At 51.3% G+C, this 21560-nt stretch overlaps 1 protein-coding gene across 5 annotated transcripts in view; it reads left to right on the forward strand.

Annotated features, from left to right (window-relative positions):
- MCF2 (MCF.2 cell line derived transforming sequence) overlaps positions 1-21560 on the forward strand; it is a 50605-nt gene that overhangs the window by 19554 nt on the left and 9491 nt on the right. For 4 of the 5 annotated variants that reach the window (XM_054289647.1, XM_054289650.1, XM_054289648.1 and 1 more), the window contains 18 exons: positions 3404-3523; positions 4030-4146; positions 4815-4964; positions 7352-7476; positions 7929-8043; positions 8403-8522; positions 10748-10939; positions 12393-12584; positions 12876-13047; positions 14610-14698; positions 15343-15431; positions 15654-15720; positions 16332-16447; positions 16556-16625; positions 16888-16980; positions 17303-17395; positions 19037-19162; positions 19884-20105. In XM_054289647.1, coding sequence (XP_054145622.1) covers positions 3404-3523; positions 4030-4146; positions 4815-4964; positions 7352-7476; positions 7929-8043; positions 8403-8522; positions 10748-10939; positions 12393-12584; positions 12876-13047; positions 14610-14698; positions 15343-15431; positions 15654-15720; positions 16332-16447; positions 16556-16625; positions 16888-16980; positions 17303-17395; positions 19037-19162; positions 19884-20105 — 2268 coding nt within the window. The remainder of the gene's footprint in view (positions 1-3403; positions 3524-4029; positions 4147-4814; positions 4965-7351; positions 7477-7928; positions 8044-8402; positions 8523-10747; positions 10940-12392; positions 12585-12875; positions 13048-14609; positions 14699-15342; positions 15432-15653; positions 15721-16331; positions 16448-16555; positions 16626-16887; positions 16981-17302; positions 17396-19036; positions 19163-19883; positions 20106-21560) is intronic. The other variant, XM_054289649.1, reaches the window with a different exon arrangement.

Here is a 21560-nt window from a genome sequence, read left to right on the forward strand (position 1 = left end):
TTCTTCTGCTTCATTAGCCCGGTTTGGCTGTATTGATTAAATCAGGGCTCTCTGTTGGTTCTAGTTAAATGTGCATTTAAAAGTTGCTGAAGTGGCCTTGAGGTGTCCGAGTCTGTGCTGGGCAGGGGGATGTGGTGGGCAGGCTGTGGTCAGTGGCACAGTGAACCGCACTGAAGTGCCTGATTCAGTGGGACCGTGCTGGGAGTTTTCTGCCTGTCCTGGTGTGCTGCAGAGGGCAGAGGCTTTAGAGGCTTCTTTTGGTGCTCTGTTACATAACCCCGGGCTTATCAAGTGCACAGGATTCTTTTTAGACTTAAAATTGATAAGATAAAGCATAAGGCAAGATTAAATATCCTTTTGTCTTTGCTTTCATTAATATATTGTGGGAAAGGGGTTTTTGCAGCAGTACTTTCAGTATCATTAGAGATCAGTTTTCAGGAAACTTGTCTACACCTCAACTCTGAGAAAAACTAAAATTGTTACAATAACTAAAAAAATACAATTCCTGCAGGAATGTTGTGTTGAGGAATTACTGTCTATGTGGTTTTTTTCCCCTAACATTTCATCCTTTCCCTTATGTCTCTAACAGGGCACAGGACATGGCTTGTTGGTGTCTGTCTTTCTTACAAGCTTATTTCTTGTGTTCATTTTCCCCCATGCTTGGAATACATTAGGTGTCATTTGCAAAGCTGCGCTTCCTGTTTTGTAGCTACTTGTAAGAGCTGACCTTGATCCTGTATGTGTAAGATCAGCTGAAAAATCCCCAAATGCTTCCTAAACTGAATGGAAATCCAGTCACCTGGCCTGGAGATGATGGAGGTGGAATAGCAAGGAGCAGGAGGGATACAGTGGCGTGTGTGGGGCTGTGCCTGTGATGGAGGAACAGTTCCTGGTGGGGAACGCGTTGGCATCCTGCAGCAGAGGTGTCCCTGTGGGGCACGAGGGCAGTCCCTGGTGTGTGTGTGCTGTGGCATCCTGCAGCAGAGGTGTCCAGGGCCATCATCCCTGCTCCCTGTGAGCTGGGCTTGTCTCCTGCCCCTGCTCCCCTTTGCTGTGCTCCCCAGGGCTCCTGGGGCTGACAGTCACAGCCTGCAGGCTTTCCCATGGGGAATGGGTTTGGACAGCCAGGCTGTGCCTGCAGGGACATTGCTCTGCCCCCACAGGGTGCCTGTTGAGAAGAGCTTGAAGGAGAAGGGGAGGCCACAGCTCCCAGTGCCAGCAGGGCTAAGGGGACGGGGGATGAAGGGAATAATGATGTCAGACTGAGGGAGGATGGATTTCTGGCTGCTGCTCTCAAAGACATCCCTGCAGCCTTTTCCAGGGCAGGGCCAAGGTAGGAGCCCAGGGTTCCCAGAGCAGGCACTCTGTGCTGCCCAGGGCTGGAGCAGGAGCACAGGAGCTCAGCACCAGGGCTGGAGCCAGCACCAATGGCCCTGTTATTTAATGGTTTGCTGCTGTTTCCAGTGCCAACTCTTTGTCCCTGGCACCACTCTTGTTGACTTCCAAAGGATGTGAGTTTGTCATTTCATTCACAACCTTTTTTTTTTCCTGCTTGTACTTAAAATAACAGCAGGTCAATATATATTGGATTGATGTGGCTTATATGATCCTAAAGCTCACTGTCCATTTGTAAGGGAAGCTGTGGGCAGTGGAAGCCACAACCTGCCCCTTCCCACCCAAGAAAACAGAGCAAATGAGTGGCAGTGCAGCTCAGGGAGGCCAGAGCTCAGGTGTAAATACTGTTTTAAAGAGCACTCGTGCATGTTTGTGGGATGATCTTTGTTTTGAGAGCATGGATGAAATGCCCTGCAGTGCAGAGTGCCCAAACACGTTCATTATTCTCACCCTTGGCATAGAGGTTGCTATCATGTTTCATGGAGGAGGATGCTATAAGGAGGAGGGAAATGTGACCTGGCCTGGCAGGATCTCAGAGCAAATCATGTCTTAATTAACTCAAGGCTTTGCAGCATGTGCTTATCCATAATTTAATGATGCAACTTCTACTTTCTTAAAAATTCTTTTTCATTCTCAAGAACCCTTTTCACAGATCTATTTAAAAATGCACCTGCTAACCATATGCTTGAAAAAAGGCTCCAGCAGTGTAGACAGGAAATTCCAAATTCTTGCCACAAATTAAATGTTGCCTGGTAATTACCAAGGACAAGACGAGTGCGCTTCATGCAGTTATGGGATGATTAGCAAGTTTGGCAATAAATTTTGCTTCCTCAATCTGTCATTCCTCTCAATGTTCCAGCTCTCTGCTCCCTGCTAAGTTGTAATTTCACTCCCCAAGTTATCATGATGAACAGTATCTGTATTATTAAAGTTTATAACAAGTGTGCCTCCGAGGAGCAGGGCTGACCTCCTGCCTGCTCCTAGGGGAGGTGGGGCTGGACAGCCCTGCTGCAGTTCCATCCCATATCTGTGAACCATTCCCAGCATCTGAACCTGCTGCAGTTCCATCCCATATCTGTGAACCATTCCCAGCATCTGAACCTGCTGCAGTTCCATCCCATATCTGTGAACCATCCCCAGCATCTGAACCTGCTGCAGTTCCATCCCAAATCTGTGAACCATCCCCAGCATCTGAACCTGCTGCAGTTCCATCCCATATCTGTGAACCATCCCCAGCATCTGAACCTGCTGCAGTTCCATCCCCTATCTCTGACCCATCCCAGCATCTGAACCTGCTGCAGTTCCATCCCATATCTGTGAACCCATCCCAGCATCTGAACCTGCTGCAGTTCCATCCCATATCTGTGAACCCATCCCAGCATCTGAACCTGCTGCAGTTCCATCCCCTATCTCTGACCCATCCCCAGCATCTGAACCTGCTGCAGTTCCATCCCCTATCTCTGAATCTCTCCCAGCATCTCGCTCTTGTTGTATTTGTGGGGTGCCCCAATGAAGGAAGGAGTGCTGAATCTGACTCCATGTTCTCAGAAGGCTAATTTATTATTTTATTATATTAAAGAATACTAAAGTAAACTATACTAGAGAATACAGGAAGGATACTTACAGAATGCTAAAAAGAGAATAATGAAAACTCGTGACTCTCTCCCAACACAGCTTCTCACGAATTGGCCGAAGAGTGAAAACAACTCACAGCAGAATCCAGTGAAACAATCACCTGTGGGTAAACAATCCCCAAACACATTCCAAAGGAGCAAAACAGAGGAGAAGCAAATGAGATAATTATTGTTTTCCTTTTTTCTCTGAGGCTTTCCCAGGGGAAAAACCCTGGGCAAAGGCATCTTTCAGAAAATGTGAATGCCACACCCTCCTGTTTTGAAAATAAGAAAACTCCCCTAAAACGGAATGATTCCCCCTGTTTTCAGTGCACTGGGAGCTGCTGCAGGAGCTGCCCCTGCCCAGGGTGAGTGCTGTCTGTGTTTCCTTGCAGGCATCCTTCCCAGGGAACCTGCACTTGGTGATGGTCCTGCGGCCCACGGGCTTCTTCCAGCGCACCTTCACCGACATCGGCTTCCGCTTCAGCCAGGAGGATTTCCTGCTCAAGTTACCGGTGTGGAGCTGAGTGTGCACTGCTGGGTGTGCTCAGGGCCTGGGCATGGCTATGTGTGTGTGCTCAGGGCCTGGGACAGATCTGTGTGTGTGCTCAGAGCTGTGTGTGCACTGCTGGGTGTGCTCAGGGCCTGGGACAGATCTGTGTGTGCACTGCTGTGTGTGCTCAGAGCCTGGGCATGGCTATGTGTGTGTGCTCAAGGCCTGGGACAGACCCGTGTGTGCACTGCTGGGTGTGCTCAGAGCAACCTGAGCACTGCCATGTGTGTGCTCAGAGCCTGGGACAGAGCTGTGTTAAGCCATAAGTGTAAGAAGGGAGCCCTGCTCCAGAACAGGCTGTAGAGCAGAGTTTGAGGTGTATTAGGGGTCGGTGTAGGGCAGGAGGGTGACCCAGGGGTGACACAGGGCTCTCTGTGTGTGTGTGTGCAGGTGGTGATGCTGAGCTCAGGGGTCAGTGTGGGACAGGAGGGTGGCCCAGGTGACACAGCCCTGTGTGTGTGTGTGCAGGTGGTGATGCTGAGCTCGGTCAGTGACCTGCTGACGTACATCGAGGAGCAGCAGCTGACCCCCGAGCTGGGGGGCACCCTGGAGTACTGCCACAGCGAGTGGGTCATCTTCAGGACGGTGAGTGGGGCTGGCACAGCCAGCTGGGGCTCCCTGGGCAGGGGCTGCAGTCGGGCACTGAGCACTGGGGGCTGAAAGGAGCCCCCAGAGCCACTGCACCTCCCAGATCACGCGTGCACAGCAGCCAGGGGGTGTTGGGCTTTGATGGGTTTGCAGGAGCATTGGCTCCCTCAGGCTCCTGTTGAAACTGCTCCCAAAAGATCTGTCTTTAAAATCTTTATTAGAGTTCCCCTAACGGGAGATACCAAATAGGCTTTTTTGTTAATAATGGTTGCTAAATGTGATTAATATCAGAACTGTGTTTGGGAAGCAGGGTGGTGAGACTGCCTGCTGCATACTGACCAAATGCAGAGAATTCAGAGAACTTCCAGTTAGGTTGGTTTCTTTCTCTTTGCAAGAACTTTGATATTGCCAGGAGTCAGGAGTTGTGCCTTGCTGCGTGTTTCTGTGCTTCCTGCACACTCAGTGTCCTGGGATGCCGTGTCCCAGGTGATGGCAGGTCGGGTTCCCAGTGGGATGTTCTCCGTGTGTGTGCCTGCACACCCCAGCCAGCTGTCTCAGGGCTGTTGTGCTGCCCTGGCCCAGCCCAGCCCTGGCTCTTGGGGTGCCCTGAGGAGCTGCAGGCCGGTGCTGACCCCGGGCTGATGGCAGTCCCCGTGTCCCTGCAGGCCATCGAGAGCTTTGCCCTGACTGTGAAGGACATTGCCCAGATGTTGCAGTGCTTTGGCACGGAGCTGGCCGAGGCGGAGCTGCCCGAGGACATGTTCTGCATCGAGCGCCTGCTGGCCCTGCGCACCGAGAGGTACCTGCAGCTCAAGGTATGGCCCAGACAGGGGTACTGCCAGTCACAGGTACGGTACCTGCAGCTCAAGGTATGGCCCAGGGTATGGCTCAGGGTACTGCCAGCTCAGGATATGGCACAGCCACAGGTACTGCCAGCTCAGGGTATGGCACAGACACAGGTATGGCCCAGTCACAGGTACCTGCAGCTCAAGGTATGGCCCAGACAGGTATGGCCCAGGGTATGGCTCAGTCACAGGTACTGCCAGCCCAGGGTATGGCCCAGGGGCACTGCCAGCTCAGGGGATTTGTGATTAACATTATCATAGGAGTCAATGGAAGGTTCAGTGCAGCCAGCTGCTGCTTTAGCAGCCTGTTGTCTTTGGTGCTCCTGCACCTTCCAGGGAGCAGCACAGACCCCAAACCCTTCCTTCAGGAGCAATCACTGTGTTCGTAGTTGTTCTGTGGGGCCGAAGAATGAGCTCCTTTGCTTTGTGGCAGGTTTCATTTACCTAAGTCAAGGAATTGTATCTTTTTTAATTTATAATAATTTGTCATTCATGTGACAGCGAGTTCCCAGAAAGCTGCCTCTAAGAAATACTGAAAATGCCATCCAAGTTGTGCTGTGTGTAGGCATAAATACATGTGTGCATGTTTAGAAAGTATCATTATAGGCACTGTCAATGGGCCTCCATCTCTTTGAAAATGAAGAGAGTTATATGAAATAGCAGCTACATCTATTGCAGCTTGACTCAGTGGCCTCAGCTTTTTGCTCAGTGGCCACAGTGCAGGGGCAGACACCAGCTCCACAGGATGGGTCAGCAGTGTAAAACAGCCTGCAGTGCCCACTCTGGAGAAATAAAACACATCACGTGTTTCCATTTGCATAGAAAGCACAGCAGCACTCAGTACAAGCCATCTGTTGCTTTTAATTCTTCATCTATTAATTTCAAATATCAAAACCACTCATTGGCTCTTGTCTGAAGTGAGGTCTGTTGGCTTTTTTCTTTTGTTCCTTCTAAGACCATGAAACACAAAAGCAGATGAGAAACTGTGCACAGATTGTGGTGACAGCAAGACATGGGATCCTTGTCTTTCATGACAGCCCCAGGACTGGTACAGTGGATTCCTGAATTCCAATATTTAGTGAATCAGAATAATTGATGTAGCTGTGATGCTGAGCAGAAACTGGCATCAAGCACAATGAAAAAGTGACAGAAATTAATTAAACCAAGTAACTAAGAAATTAACCCCGCTGATATACTGAACAGAAAAAGCCAAGTCCCCACCTGTTTGACAGTCGGGCCATTTGCTTTGTGGATAATGAATGGCTTTGAATCAAAGAGGAACACGGCGCTGTGCAGAGTGAGGGGCGCGAGGATCAGTGACAGCCCCTGCAGTGTAAAACATGCTGCACCGTTTCCCTGCTGGCTCTCCTGCCTGGCACTGTCGGGAGATTGGTTTAACCTTGTGTTCATGCTCAGGTGTTCCAGTGGCAGGGCTGGCACTGCCCACCGGGACAGGGGAGATTGCTGTGCTGTGCCTGCTCCTGGGGCTGTGTTTGGGCTGTGGGAGCTCTCTGGGGCAGGCACACACTGAACCAGGTCTGGGCTCTCTGAATCCTCTCCCCAAAGAGGTTTTGCCATTGTTTCTCTTGCAGTAGGAACCTGGCCATCTCCTGGGAGGGCTCTCACCCCTCCAGGGCCAGGCTCTGCAATGGACCCAGACACAGGTCACTCCTTCAGGGCCTCTGCCACCTCAGCCCATCAGCCACGTGTGTTTCCTCCCTCCTCACTTCTGCCTTTGGCCTCTTTGTCCTGGGAATAGTTGACTCAATGCACGTGTTTGCTTTGGGGTGAGCCCAGCCAGCACAGAGCACCTCAGCTGGTGCTGGTGAGGACCCCAAGGGTTTAAATTTCCCCTAGGAGAGGTTGGATTGGGAGTGTTGGCTTTGTGTGCAGAGGTTGTGCTGAGCGCTGCTGTGTGGGCTCAGTCCTGGCTTTGTTCCCCATGGGATGCTGCTCTTACAGCCTCCTCTGCTGACCTTGGTGGAGAAGCCTCCCACACCCTTCAAGCTGTGGAAGATCTTGCCTGAGACACAAACTGGTTGACAGGTGTCTCACACCAGCAGCACTGCTCACCAGGGGAGAGCTGGGGCCCTGCTGGCCTGCTGAGTCCTTCTGTGGCCTGCTGTGTTCATGTGTGGCACTTTGCACCCGGCCTGGTGGCCCGTCCATGGCTCAGCCTCGTGCAGCTCAGGGGTTAATTCTGTGTTAGGAGGGCTGAAATATCTGCTGGGAGTGCTTTGGTCTGTTGGGTATTGCTGCTTGTTTCACACAGGGAAACTGAGGCAGGAGGAACACAAAATGCCCTATCCTTACCTCACAGTAAGCAGCCTGAACGAGGAATGTTTTGTGTTATACAGGAGGAGATCACAGCAGTCACAAAAGAGGGCAAGTTGCTTTTGAGCAGTTTTGAAGAGCCAGACTCAGGGGAGTGCAGTCAGGAGCAGCAGCAGGAGAGGCCTGGGGACTGGGAGACGGTGAATCGGTGAGTGCACTGGGCTCCAAAATCCCCTGAATTCCAGTGGAAACACTGAAATTATTGAGGTGTGGGTGTGCTCTTTAGGTCACCTATCAAAGAGAGACACCAGAATTTTGCTGCAGTCCGTCAGATTGCTGGGTGACTTCTCTCGTGACTTGCTCTGATCTCTGTCCCCACTGTTGTGGTGAGGCTGTGGAGCAGATGCAGGGCTCTCCCTGCCAGGCCCCAGGTTTTACCCAGATAAATGGAGACAGCAGCAACTGCTTCACACAGATGTGTGATCACACTGCTCTGCAGTGCTGATTCCATGAAATCTCTCCCTGGGATCGTCTCAAGCCACATGTACGTGTCTATTGACTTTTGGGTCCCTGTGTAAGCGATCTCTAGGTCTTGTCCATCTCTGCTTGCCCTCTGTTTGCAAATTATTGTCCCAATCTTGTCCTTTTTCTGTGCCCAAGGTTGCTTGGTCAGCTGCGTGAGATGGAGACTGCTTTTGATGGCTTCTGGGAAAAGCACCAGTTAAAAATGGAACAATATTTACAACTCTGGAAGTTTGAGCAGAGTTTTCAAGAGGTAGGATCAGATGTGCTTCCATTGGCAGAAGGGAGAGATGGAGATCTGATGGAGGGAAGTTCTTATGCTTTTTATTTTGAGAGTGTTTAATTTATGCTGCTGTTCCTTGGCTGTGGCAGGGCTGGCTAGCCTGGAGAGACGGCTGTGCTTCCTCCCTGCAGCTAATTTGGGTGCCACTGCCCTGCAGTTGCGTGCATTCTGCTGATGGAAGCATCTTTCAATTTACAAATTAGTTCTTGGACACTAGTTGCATTATTTGATTTAGCAATCGTAGCTCAAGTGTGATTAATTTTGGGCTCAGACTGCTTTCCTGCCTGTGCTCTGTATCCTTCTGCAGCAATTTTCTTCTCTGTGTGCAGGTGAAGAGTGCCATTGAATTTTTAATGGGGCAGCAGGCGGAGCTGCCCGACACCGGCGACAGCGTCCCCCAGGTGAAGCAGAGGCTCAAGGAGCTGGAGAGCTTGGATGGGCTGGCTCAGGTGAGATAACATAACATGGCTCAGGTGAGATGATGGCCTGGCTCAGGTGAGGTAACATAGCATGGCTCAGGTGAGATGATGGCCTGGCTCAGGTGAGGTAACATAGCATGGCTCAGGTGAGATAACATAACATGGCTCAGGTGAGGTGCCCTGCCTCAGGTGAGATGGATAGCATGGCTCAGGTGAGACAGCCTTGCACAGAAGCAGCTCAGTGAAACACAGGAGCCACACTCTGTATGTGTGGTAGGTCTCTGTGAAATCACCTGGCTCTGTGATTTGTTGGTGAGTGCTGCACGAAGGATTGATTTCATGTCTCTGCTCTGAGCAGCAAGGCTGTGATCACCCTGAAAGCCAGAAACAGGCTGTTTAATTATCAGAGTTAAAATAAATTGCTGAGCCACCGTGAATATCCGGAACAGATAAATGTCTGAACGTGGGGGAGGCGTAGGATTTAATGAGCTGGAAGAAGAATTATTTATATTTTAAGTGCTTTAGCTATGCTAATAGGCAGAAACTTGTTACCAGGCACATGGAGTTGCAGAAAAGTTGTATCCTGCCATGTCTGTGAGTTGAACATAACATATGGGTGAAGGCTAAGAGACGGAGGGGAAAGAGGAGTGAAGAGAAATGATTCACAGGAGCCCAGCTAAGGCTGTGACCTTGCAAAGGGATGTGCTGGGCACCTGGGCCAGGGGCAGCAGGGAAATCCTGAGGGCTCTGCGCACAGAAGAGTTCTAGAGAGAGGTCTGAGGCTTGCTGGCCATTTGGGAGAAATGTTTGTGGAGAGAGGGAGGAGGATCAAAAAGCCAGGCAGGCAGGGAGCAGCAGGAAAGCCATCCCAGTGGAAAGCCATCCCAGTTCCTCCCAGCCCTGGAGAAACCAGAACCAGTACACTGACTGAGCTGTGCAGAAAAGGTCCTGTGTTCATGGCATCAAGATAAACCTCAACTACTGCAATTCTCTTTGATGAGAATTGGGATGCTTGGGAGCATGGAGTCAGCTGCAGTTTACTCAGGGTGTGGCTCCTGGAGGGGCAGTGATGCACTGACAGCAGGCGCTCGCAGCCTTGCTGCTTTGGTGAAATGCTGTTTTCTGATTCATCCTGTGTATGGATAGAAAGGTTTTTCTCCCCAGATGGTGGGCACCATTTTATGGTGTGCAAGCCACTCCTGCTGGCCACTCCTGATGGCAGCCATCCCCAAGAGTGGCTGTGTTATAGTAACTTCTTTGAGCCAGGTCTAATAAGCTCTGGGAGGCCTATAACACACCCAGATAGCTCAGCTATCCTTGGAGGCATAAAAATCAGCAGGATGGCTTCTGTTGCAGTGTTGGAAACAAAAAGGTTTAGTAAAAGGCAAAATAGCAAACAGAAATACCGAGCCAGGTACAAGAGGTCCCTGCTCCTGGTAAAACACTTACAAAAGCCATTAGTTTCTTTGTTCTCTTCTTTTCCTACTTAATGCCCAGGTGAGACTTTCTGGCTCCTGTCCAGATAGCTATCCTTAAGTTTGAGGTGAAGTCCCCCAGGTCCTATGAGGTGTCTTTTCACTTTATAGAGGAGAGAAACTTGTGGGCCTATTTCCTTTTAAGGGGACAAAGGGTAATTTTGTCACTCTCAACAAAGGGCTCACTCCTACCTGGCTGAACCCTGGTGAGCTGGGAGGGCACGCTGGTGTGCTGGGCACACTCAGGCACCATTTCTGTGGGTGTGGGGGGACACTCAGGCACCATTTCTGTGTGTGGGGACACTCAGGCCCCATTTCTGTGGGTGTGGGGGGACACTCAGGCACCATTTCTGTGTGTGGGGACACTCTGGCACCATTTCTGTGGGTGTGTGTGTGTGTGTGTGCACTCTGGCACCATTTCTGTGGGTGTGGGGGGACACTCAGGCACCGTTTCTGTGTGAGTGTGGGGACACTCAGGTACCATTTCTGTGGGTGTGGGGGGACACTCAGGCACCGTTTCTGTGGGTGTGTGTGTGTGTGTGTGCACTCTGGCACCATTTCTGTGGGTGTGGGGACACTCTGGCACCATTTCTGTGGGTGTGGGGGGACACTCAGGCACCGTTTCTGTGTGTGTGTGGGGACACTCAGGCACCATTTCTGTGTGAGTGTGGGGACACTCAGGCACCATTTCTGTGTGTGGGGACACTCTGGCACCATTTCTGTGTGTGGGGACACTGGCACCATTCCTGAGTGCCAGCCTGGGCTCTCCCCCTCCTGCAGGAGCTGATAGGGAAGGCTCAGGTGGTGATCCTGCACGGGCACCAGCTGGCTGCCAACCACCACTACGCGCTGAACCTGATCTGCCAGCAGTGCAACGAGCTTCGGCACCACTGCGACCTGCTGGCCGAGCACGGCAAGAGGAAGCAGCTGCGCCTGCAGAGGACCCTGGAGCTGCACACCCGCCTGCAGCAGGTACGGCTCCCACACACGGGGCTCTGAGGAGATGGTTGGGTAGCCTCTCCATGGGCTTAGCCTCCCTTCTTGGCTTCAAACATCTGGAATGGCAGCTGTTCTCCGCAGTTCATGGTAGGGAGGTGCTCCCCAGAGGCTGGAGGAGCCCCTTGGCTGGGGAGTCAGCAAACAGGGACCTGCTGCTGCTGCTGTGAGGGCAGCAGAAAGAGGTGGGCATCTCCACCCAGCACCAAGCTCAGCTGCTGCTCTTGGTGGTGCTGCATCCATGAATTCACGACTTTGGAGGTTTTCCTGCCCAGTGTGACTGAGGTGATGCTCTCACATAATCTCCTGCCCCTTTTTCTGAGGGGTTTGTTAAGAATGAACATGGCTGAGTGTGAAATGAGGTGACAGATTGGTAGATAGGCACAGCTGCTGTGTGCTAGCATGGAAGTGGAGTCATGTGGCTCCAACGCCCTTTGATATCTTAATCAGCATCAAATATTCATTTAGGGAAATTCACGCTAATTAGGCCAGAAGGCACACGGCTGTAATGTGCTTGAGGCCAATTAAGAGAAACAGAGGATTCTGACCCTGTTCCATTTCCCTGTTTTGGGAGCTGGGGAGTTCCTTTGTCCTCCCTGTGTGCTCCAGTTCAGCCCTGTGCTGATCTGTGGGACACAGTTCCTCAGCCTGCAGCACAGGGGCCTCTCCTGGGCTCCCTGCAGGCCTGGGGTCTGGCTTGGAGCACAGCATGGTCCTGCGCTCCATGTCCCCTGTCCTTTCACAGCACTGGAAATTCTCTGTTGTGCTTGGCTGGAGCATCCCCTCAGCCCTGTGCACACCTCAGTGTGTGAGTGCCAATATCACACACACCACAGTGTGCCAGTGAGCCCCAGTGCAGGTCTGAGCCTCAGAAACCTGCCAGCCTCCCTGCAGGCTCCCAAGTGCCCAATTCAGCTTTCCCAGCTGGGGAGATGAACACCTGCTCGTGCCTGGGGTCAGCTGTGCAGCAGTACCCTATGGCAGGTGCACCACTGATTTGTGCCAGGCACGGCACTGATTTTAGCCAGGCACAGCACTAATTTTAGCCAGGTACAGCACTAATTTTAGCCAGGTGCACCACTGATTTTAGCCAGGGACAGCACTGATTTGAGCCAGGTGCACAGCACTGATTTGAGCCAGGCACAGCACTGATTTTAGCCAGGTACAGCACTAATTTTAGCCAGGTGCACCACTGATTTGAGCCAGGTGCACAGCACTGATTTGAGCCAGGTTCAGCTTGGCTGGGTCTGCTGAGGGCTGCAATCACCTTACAGAAAAAACGTGCCTTTGTGCCATCTGATGGAAGCCCAGTGAGTGCTGGGCTCTTTGGGAGTGCTGCTGGCTGCACCCAGAGCCAGCCAGTGACATTCTCATGAGAGCCTCGTGCCTGTGGGGCACGGGGGGGTCTCACTGCCTGTGCTGTCCCCAGGCCCTGCAGTGCTGTGATGAAGGTGCCTACCTGCTCGCCAACCAGCAGATGGACAAGTGCCAGTCTAAAGAAGGCGCCCAGAAAGCTCTCCAGGACATAGAGAGATTTCTTGAAAGCTCTTCATCCTACCTGAACTATGACCCCCAAGCCCTGCAGGACGATTTTGAGTCGGTTTTGACACCTGAGCTGAAGGTAAGCAGTTCCCTGGGAGTGAGGAGCAGGGTTGGGGTGTGTATGGCAGTGCTGGCACCCTGGCAGCCCTGTGCCAGCTCAGGGTGAGGTGGTGCTGACTGTGGCTCTGTTGGCTCTCTGCTGTGGGTCAGGGTGAGCTGGTGCTGGCTGTGGGTCTCTGCTGTGGGTCAGGGTGAGCTGGTGCTGATTGTAGCTCTCTGCTGTGGGTCAGGGTGAGCTGGTGCTGGCTGTGGGTCTCTGCTGTGGGTCAGGGTGAGCTGGTGCTCACTGTGCCTCCCCTGTCTCTCTCAGTGCCAGCTGCAGGCCGTGCAGGGGAAGCTGGACAGCGTGCGCAGCATGTTTGAGAGCAGGCAGTGCTGCTTCAGGAGGCTGCTGGACAAGCACGTGAGGCCCGTGCAGCTCGTGGCTCCTCGGCCAGAGACCCCACCCCGGGCCAAGTCACCCCTGTTCTCTCCTAAGCACGGTAAAACACCCTGCACTTCTGGATTTCCAGCTGGTAACTGTGCTCTGAGGCTTAGGGTGGCTTTGAGAGGCTGACTAAACCTTGCTGGCAGAGACAGTTATTGGAGAGTGTTAAATACATATCAGTGATTTATGAACTCCCCAGTGTTTGTGCTCCCATACCTGTGTGAAGGGTGAAGTTGGTTCCTTGTTATTTATTTCCACTTCCCACTCAGTGAAAACACAGCTGTAAGTAGTGCACACCTCTCCACCTTGGGTCTGTGTGCAGCAGGCGGAGCTCTCAGGTGGCACCTGCAAGGCCAGGCTGTGCTCAACTGAGGCCGGGCTGTGCTCACCTGAGCTGGGCTGTGCTCACCTGAGGCCAGGCTGTGCTCACCTGAGTGAGGCTGTGCTCACCTGAGCTGGGCTGTGCTCACCTGCAAGGCCGGGCTGTGCTCACCTGCAAGGCCAGGCTGTGCTCACCTGAGTGAGGCTGTGCTCACCTGAGCTGGGCTGTGCTCACCTGCAAGGCCGGGCTGTGCTCACCTGAGCTGGGCTGTGCTCACCTGAGTGAGGCTGTGCTCACCTGCAAGGCCAGGCTGTGCTCACCTGAGGCCGGGCTGTGCTCACCTGAACTGGGCTGTGCTCACCTGCAAGGCCAGGCTGTGCTCACCTGAGGCCAGGCTGTGCTCACCTGAGTGAGGCTGTGCTCACCTGCAAGGCCAGGCTGTGCTCACCTGAGGCCAGGCTGTGCTCACCTGAGTGAGGCTGTGCTCACCTGCAAGGCCAGGCTGTGCTCACCTGCAAGGCCAGGCTGTGCTCACCTGAGGCCGGGCTGTGCTCACCTGCAAGGCCAGGCTGTGCTCACCTGAGTGAGGCTGTGCTCACCTGAGCTGGGCTGTGCTCACCTGCAAGGCCAGGCTGTGCTCACCTGGGCTGGGCTCTGCTCACCTGAGCCCAGCTCTGCTCACCTGCAGCACCTGCCTCACCTCCCAGCTGCTCCATGTCTGCCCTCAGAGCCCCTCCAGCCTCTCCACATTTCCTTACAGGCTGTTTGAATGATGTCATACAGCTCACCAGAGAGACTGATGCTTTTATTTTTAAGCTTCCAGTTCACCTCTACAGCTCAATTGCAACTTGTAATCATTTACTGACAGTATCAATAAATTTGTGCAAGATGGATGAACAGTTTATTACAGCTGAGCATCTTGCCCTGTGTTCATAAAAGGACTTTAAAGCAGTGTCCTAGCAGGTGGTGTTCTTTTTTGTAGTTTATTTGCTTTTATTGGTTTTGCTGTTATCATATGCTCAGGCTCCAGAGACTTTGTTAGGTTTTGATTACCGTGTTCTCTTAGTGAACATTTTGTTTTTCCTAAATATTTGTACTTTATGACCGTGGGATGTGCTGTGTGGAATCAGTATTGTTTGGGATAAATACCCTTTATTTTGTCAGCTTGCTATTAGTACTAGCTAACTAATTATCTAAAGTGTATCCCAATTTTCTTCCTGACTTATTAGTTTCTGTCTGAAGAATCTCCTTCACCATAGATGTGCATTATGTAATTCTGCTTTCTTCTATCCAAGGTGTAGATTTTAATTCCAGTTTGAAATTTTCATTTGATCTTTCTCTCCCTGGGAAGAAAACCTCAAGAAAAACTCCAAGTTCTCGCAAGGTAAAAATTATTCATGGGATCTGAGTTAGTTTTATGGAAGAAGTGAAACTGCTCTAAAGATTGAGTGTACTTTGGATTTGGAGGTGCTCTCTTTATTTTCTTTTTTTCTTTTGCCTTTTAAAAACTCAAGCAAACCCAAGCCCTCTTGTATGCCTGTGGTTTAGCTGGGTTGGTCCAACACCTGAGCTCTGGCCTGACTGATTGTACAATATCTGGGTGCCCATTTCCTGTGTGTTGTTCCCTGAAGTTATTTCTCACATAACAGGTGTGTGTTAGGAAATATCCCCATACGCAGATATTTCCCCTGTGGGAACTGTTCTCTGCCTCTTCACTAATGAGTTATGTTACCAGTATTTCAAATTCATGTAGCAGAGTAATTTCTGGGAATTTCTGACTCCCCATTACATGTTATTCCCTTCTGAGGTTTGCTGCTGAGGTGTTTTATAAGGAAGCTCCTTTCATCCTTCCCCAGGGCTGCAGCAGGGCTGGGCTCCTGCTGCCCCTGCAGGCCCTGCTGCAGCTCTGAGCTCTGCCCACTGCATCCCTTTTCCCATTTTCTTTCCCCTTTTCCCCTTTTCTTTCCCCTTTCCCCCTTTTCTTTCCCCTTTCCCCCTTTTCTTTCCCCTTTTCCCCTTTCCCCCCAGATCGAGGTCATGCACGACTACCAGGAGAAGAGGAATTCCTTGCAGTACTTCATTTCAGACAGTGAGGACAGCTTGGATGTGCTGAAAGGGTGAGCACTCGCCCCCTTACACCACCTGAAGGGTGTTTGTTTGTGCCCAGCCCTTGCCCCTCCCTGTGTTCCTGCAGCCTGACCCAGGAGTCCTCTCCTGTGCTTTTACCTCCTGTTATTAATGGGATCACACAGTGGTTTGGGCTCCTTGAACTGCACTCATCACCTGTGGGGCTTTTGCAGACATAAAATTATACATTTCTATTTTTTTTTTCATTTTAGGCATGTGATAAATGAGCTGATAGAAACAGAGAGAGTGTATGTGGAGGAGCTGTTCACAGTTCTGACGGTGAGTGAATCTGCAGGTTCCCTTTGCTGTTCCCTGGTCACTGGTACCAAAGGGCCCCTGCCATTGCAGACTGAGCCCAGGTGGGACAGGCAGGCTTCCACCAGGCTGCCAGGTCCCAATCCAGTCACAAATGCTCAGGTTTGCTCCTTAGGTTCTCTTTGTTGGAGGCATCTGCAGGAACAATTGGTGTCAGGATGAGCTTTTCATCTGCAGTGAAGGAGAACCCTTGTGTTTGTACACAAAAGCACTGGTAATTAGCCTCAGCAGTGCCTGTAAAATATACAAAAAGCTGTTTCTCTAGACTGTTCCCTAATTTCCTTTACCTTTAGGAGACAAAAGGAAGCAGCTTGTGTTTTATCCTTGGAGAATCCTGTCTCAATACTGTGAAATGGTGACTGTATGAAGCACATTGCTTTAGACAATGATTTTTCATGCTGTCATTTTAGATATTACTACTTTATTCCAAAATAACTCTTGCTGATGGCCAAAACAGGGAATAAAAGGCATATTGCACTTAGAAACAGGGAGATCATATTGAAAGTCTGTTCATGTCCCCTTTTCACCTGCCTTTGGAGAGATGGCAGCTGAGAGTGAGCCCTTTTCCATTGCAGGGCTACAGAGCAGAGATGGACAACCCTGCCATGCTGATCCTGCTGCCCCCCGTGCTGAGGAACAGGAAGGATGTGCTCTTTGGGAACATGCCTGAGATCTACGACTTCCACAACAAGTATGGGGCTGCTCTCCTCCCTGCCCCCAGGCTGATCCTGGAGTGCTGCAGCACCCAAAGCTCTCCCTGCTCACTGCTGGTTCTTGTCCCTTCTCCCATCTCTTGCAGGATTTTCCTGCACAGCCTGGAAAGCTGCCTGGGAGCCCCCGAGAGAGTGGGATGTTGTTTCCTGGACAGGGTGGGTGAATCCTTGTCACTTTAAAGCAGACTCCAAGGCCAGGCTTTCTCCTGGCTGTCGCACTCTGCAGCACCCCAGCTATGTTGGTGGGGTCAGGCCAGCAGAGATGGCCGAGCCCCAGCTGTGACCCCAGCTGTGCTTTTTTCACCCAAAATGTCATTGTAGACATTAGAGCTGGCAGCAGAGGTGAAAGCACACACGCTCTGGGTGCTGGCTGGCAGGAGTGGTCCCTGAGGTGACCTGCCCCCTGCTTGCCTTGCAGAGGGAGGATTTCCAGATGTATGAGAAGTACTGCCAGAACAAGCCCCGCTCCGAGTCCCTGTGGAGGCAGTGCTCCGAGAGCTCCTTCTTCCAGGTGAGCTGCTGCTCCCACCCACCTGGGGCACTGCCCTGTCTGACAGCCTCCTCACAGCCCACAGGGCTGCACTGCGTTTGGTGCTGTGTGCAGAGTGCTCACAAAATGCTCACAAAAGGGGATGTTGGTGTTTCTTGTACCCCAGGAGTACAGGGCAGATCCACAGCTTAATTTGCACGTAATTATAATATTTCTTTAGATGTGGGTACCATTCAACCCTTGGACATGAAACCTTTGCAGTCATCAAACCCCACGGCTGTGCTATTGGAGTAACTACTGACAGGTGGTGCAGAACTGACTTGGTCTGACTTGTGTGTTGCAGGAGTGCCAAAGGAAACTGGAGCACAAGCTGGGGCTGGACTCCTACCTGCTGAAACCCGTGCAGCGCCTGACCAAGTACCAGCTCCTGCTGAAGGTATGCCATGTTGTGCCAGTTACTGCTGAAGGTGTGCCAGGTTGTACCAGCTCCTGCTGAGGGTATGCCATGTTGTGCCAGTTACTGCTGAAGGTATGCCAGGTTGTACCAGTTACTGCTGAAGGTGTGCCAGGTTGTACCAGCTCCTGCTGAGGGTATGCCATGTTGTGCCAGTTACTGCTGAGGGTATGCCAGGTTGTACCAGCTCCTGCTGAGGGTATGCCATGTTGTGCCAGTTACTGCTGAAGGTGTGCCAGGTTGTACCAGCTCCTGCTGAAGGTATGCCATGTTGTGCCAGTTACTGCTGAAGGTATGCCAGGTTGTACCAGTTACTGCTGAAGGTGTGCCAGGTTGTACCAGCTCCTGCTGAGGGTATGCCATGTTGTGCCAGTTACTGCTGAGGGTATGCCAGGTTGTACCAGCTCCTGCTGAGGGTATGCCAGGTTGTACCAGCTCCTGCTGAAGGTGTGCCAGGTTGTACCAGCTCCTGCTGAGGGTATGCCATGTTGTGCCAGTTACTGCTGAAGGTGTGCCAGGTTGTACCAGCTCCTGCTGAAGGTATGCCATGTTGTGCCAGTTACTGCTGAAGGTGTGCCAGGTTGTACCTGTTACTGCTGAGGGTAGGCCAGGTTGTACCAGCTCCTGCTGAGGGTATGCCAGGTTGTACCAGCTCCTGGTGAAGGTGTGCCAGGTTGTACCAGCTCCTGCTGAAGGTGTGCCAGGTTCTGCTTCCCAAGGCCATCAGCAGAGAGATTAGAGTTGTTGTTTTTCAGTTAGAGGTGACCTGTAAATCAGCACCAAGCCTTGGATGACATATTGCTTATCTGGGCCTCTCCTGAAGTGCCTTTCAGTGCAGATGAATGCTCACATACCTGAAAAACGAACAGGTGCCTGTAACAGGCCATTTCTAAGGAGAGGAGGACTCTTTGAATCTGTTCAGAGATGCAGAACCACAGAAGCACTTGTAAGAAAACCGAGCCAGAGATGATAATAAGACTCTGATGAGTGAAATAAATTGTTGCATCTCTTCTCCTTGGGTGTTGATAGCACCTGTAATCTTTAATGCGTTTATTCTGTGTCCCCCATCTGAGGCAGTGCAGTGCAGTTATTCTCACTGTGTAAGGCAGGAGTTACACTTGCGGGTAGCTTCTGAACCTCCTTCCGGCCTCTTGAATGAGTATACATGCAGGGGCACAGGAGATCTGAAATGAAACCAATTTCATCTCAGTGGTAAAATTGTCCTCCATTTACTGACCAAAAGGCTCTGGGTTTTATAAATTCTTGTTCCCGCCAGTCTGAAGACAGTGATCTTCTGCAAGCTCCTTTGAGGGCATGTTGGCACTAATGAAAACCCCATTTGCCTCATTTGCCATATCTCACCAAGCAGGAAAACACAGCACAAAGGGGTCAGAATGTGGTGCTGCCCTGTGCTGACTCCATCCTTAAGGAAACATTAAAAATAGGCCATCCCTCACTGGCCTGTCACACCTCACACTGACTGTGCTTTAGAGGGAGCCTTTTTCCAGGGACATGAAAGAAGAAACTCAGCGTGGGTCTCTTGTGGGCATTGGAAACTTTGGGCAAGGTGGAAAATCTGCTTTGTTCAAGTGCAGACATGTGCTCTCCCATTTCTATTTTCAGGAGCTGCTAAAGTACAGCACGAGCTGTGATGGGGTTCAGGAACTTCAAGAAGCTCTGGTTGCAATGCTGGATTTGCTGAAGTCAGTCAATGACTCCATGCATCAGATTTCAATCACAGGCTATGATGTGAGTGGCTCTGGGCACTGAGAGCCCTGGCACAGGGCATGGGGGTGTGCAGAGTGTGGGAGCTGGCCCAGAGCTGAACCTGTGCAGGGCTTTGGGATCAGGAGCCCTCACAGGTGACAGTCTGCATCTGATTTCAGGGGTTTAGGATATTCCGAGCCCATACTTTGCCACCTTGTGGTTTTCTGGAGTATTTTCCAGCATGCCCCTCTGTGTTCTCATGGCTGACCTGGTAACTCTCCTGGGCTGTTTCTGTAGCATTTCCCATTCAGCATTTAACAAACGACTCTGAGGCTGATTTTCAGCCTTTCCCATTGGAGTGTTTGTATTTCCTGGGGTTTCAGGGGAGCTGCTGATCCCAGGCCTGGCCTCCTGGAGAGTTCCATCTCCTGGTACCTCAGTTCAGGCTCAAAGCTCACTTCCCTGTCCCACCAAAGCAGCCAGAGCCCTTGACATGCTCTTCCCTAGGGGCTGCATGGTTTTCTGTTCTTTTAAATCTTCCAGTTCCTGCCCTCCTGGGCTGGCTGCAGCCCTGCATGAGGGCTGTGCTCCCCTGGCTCCAGGCCATCATCCCAAAGATCCCCTGGTCCTTCCAGGAAGAACTGTTCTGACAGGGACGTGCCTTGGAGCAGAGCTGGCCCTGTGTCCGGCGTTGTTTGGACAGCCCTCTCACATTTTAATTCACCTCCTTTTCGTTCCTTTTTGTCTGTCATGCTCTCCCCAGGGTGACCTGAGCGAGCTGGGGAAAGTATTGATGCAGGGATCTTTCAGTGTTTGGGCAGGACACCGAAAAGGGCCCACAAAGATGAAGGACCTGGCCAGGTTCAAGCCCATGCAGAGGCACCTGTTCCTCTATGAGAAAGCCTTGGTCTTCTGCAAGAAGAGAGAGGAGCATGGAGATGGATATGACAAAACCTCATCTTACAGCTTTAAGCACTTCCTGAAAGTAAGGGGTTTTATTTTTGTGTTTTATTTTTGTTATAACCTTAGGGTGTTTTACACAGCCATGTATACTGCAGAGCAGTAACTCTGCAGAGCCAGGGGGTTTATCTCTGACATGGGGTTTGGTTTCTGCTGCTGAGGGCTGTGGTGCCCCACAGGGGTGTGCAGTGATCCAGCAGCTGACAGTAGATCCTAGCCAGGGGGAGGAAATGGAATTTTAAAATCCACTAACCTGAATGAACAGACCTTAAATCTGTCTCTTCCTGGCACTTGTTCTGGGCATCATCATAGTAGATCATCTAAAATTTCTAATGTCTTGATGCCTCTATAAATTGCCAAGATAAACAAGGTGCACAGAACTGGGAATTGCAGTGACTCTATAGATGAGTCTCTCTAGGCTGCCCTTCCAACAGCTTTCATCAATTTTAAGTTTTTATAAAACCAAAATGGAGCCTCATCCAGCTTTCAAAGAGGCAATGGCCTCAAGCTGTGCCAGGGGGTTCAGCCTGGCTGTGAGGAGTGGGCAGCACTGCACAGCTGCCCAGGGCTGGGTCCCATCCCCGGAGGGGTTTAAAGCCCTGTGCAGGTGGCACTTGGGGACAGGGTCAGTGTCCCTTGGCAGGGCTGGGTTCGTGGCTGGACTCGATGGTCTCGGGGTCTGCTCCAGCCTCGGTGTTTCTGTGCTGTCAGGAGCAGCTTGGTTCCTGCTCCCTGGGGCTGCTCCTGTCCCTGCAAAGGGGCAGCACCACCAAACAGTTGGAACAGAGCATTTGTCTGTGGCACCTGTGCTGTAAATCTTCCAGGGCTTTCAGACCTGGGCACGCACACATTGTCAGGAGGAACAGCTCTGGTGAACAGATGTTATTTCTGAGGCTTTGTTTGTGTTTATAGTGGATTTGTCTGATCCAGTCTGCGTGAATAATTTATGATAGATGATACCTTTATTATTACATCTGTTCCAAAACATGCAAGTGGGATACTGGAGCTATTTCTGGCCATGCCTTAATCAGTGAATAATTGCCAGCAAAGCCTGCTTTGAGGGAGAGGATGGTTCCTGTGCTGTCAGGTATTACAGCAGGTTTCAGCTTCATGGCCTGCTCAGGGGGAGGGCAGAGCTCTCCTGTTGCTGAAGAGTTTTGTGTCTCTAATCATGGTGTGAGCTTGGTTCAGGTGGGTCACACTGTGCAGGGCCTGAAGGATTTGGGCCTTTGGTGCTTTCATCCAAACTGACAGAAGTGGATGATGAGTAAAGCAGCATTCAGCTGCCAGCCAGGCTTGGGGCACCCCAAAATTACCCCTGCTTTTGGAAAGAAATAATCTGTGTGGATAAATAATGTGTATTATAACATGTCACCTATTTATAAACCTTCATATGCCAAATCTGAGACATTCTGTGCAGAAAGAGGCAGCTGAGATGATGCTTCAGTTGGTTGCACTGGTTCCCAAATGAAGTTCCCCA

Source organism: Melozone crissalis, unplaced genomic scaffold (genome assembly GCF_028551555.1).
Source record: "Melozone crissalis strain CALT ecotype California unplaced genomic scaffold, PUWL_Pcris_2 ptg000068l_1, whole genome shotgun sequence".
NCBI lineage: Eukaryota > Metazoa > Chordata > Aves > Passeriformes > Passerellidae > Melozone > Melozone crissalis.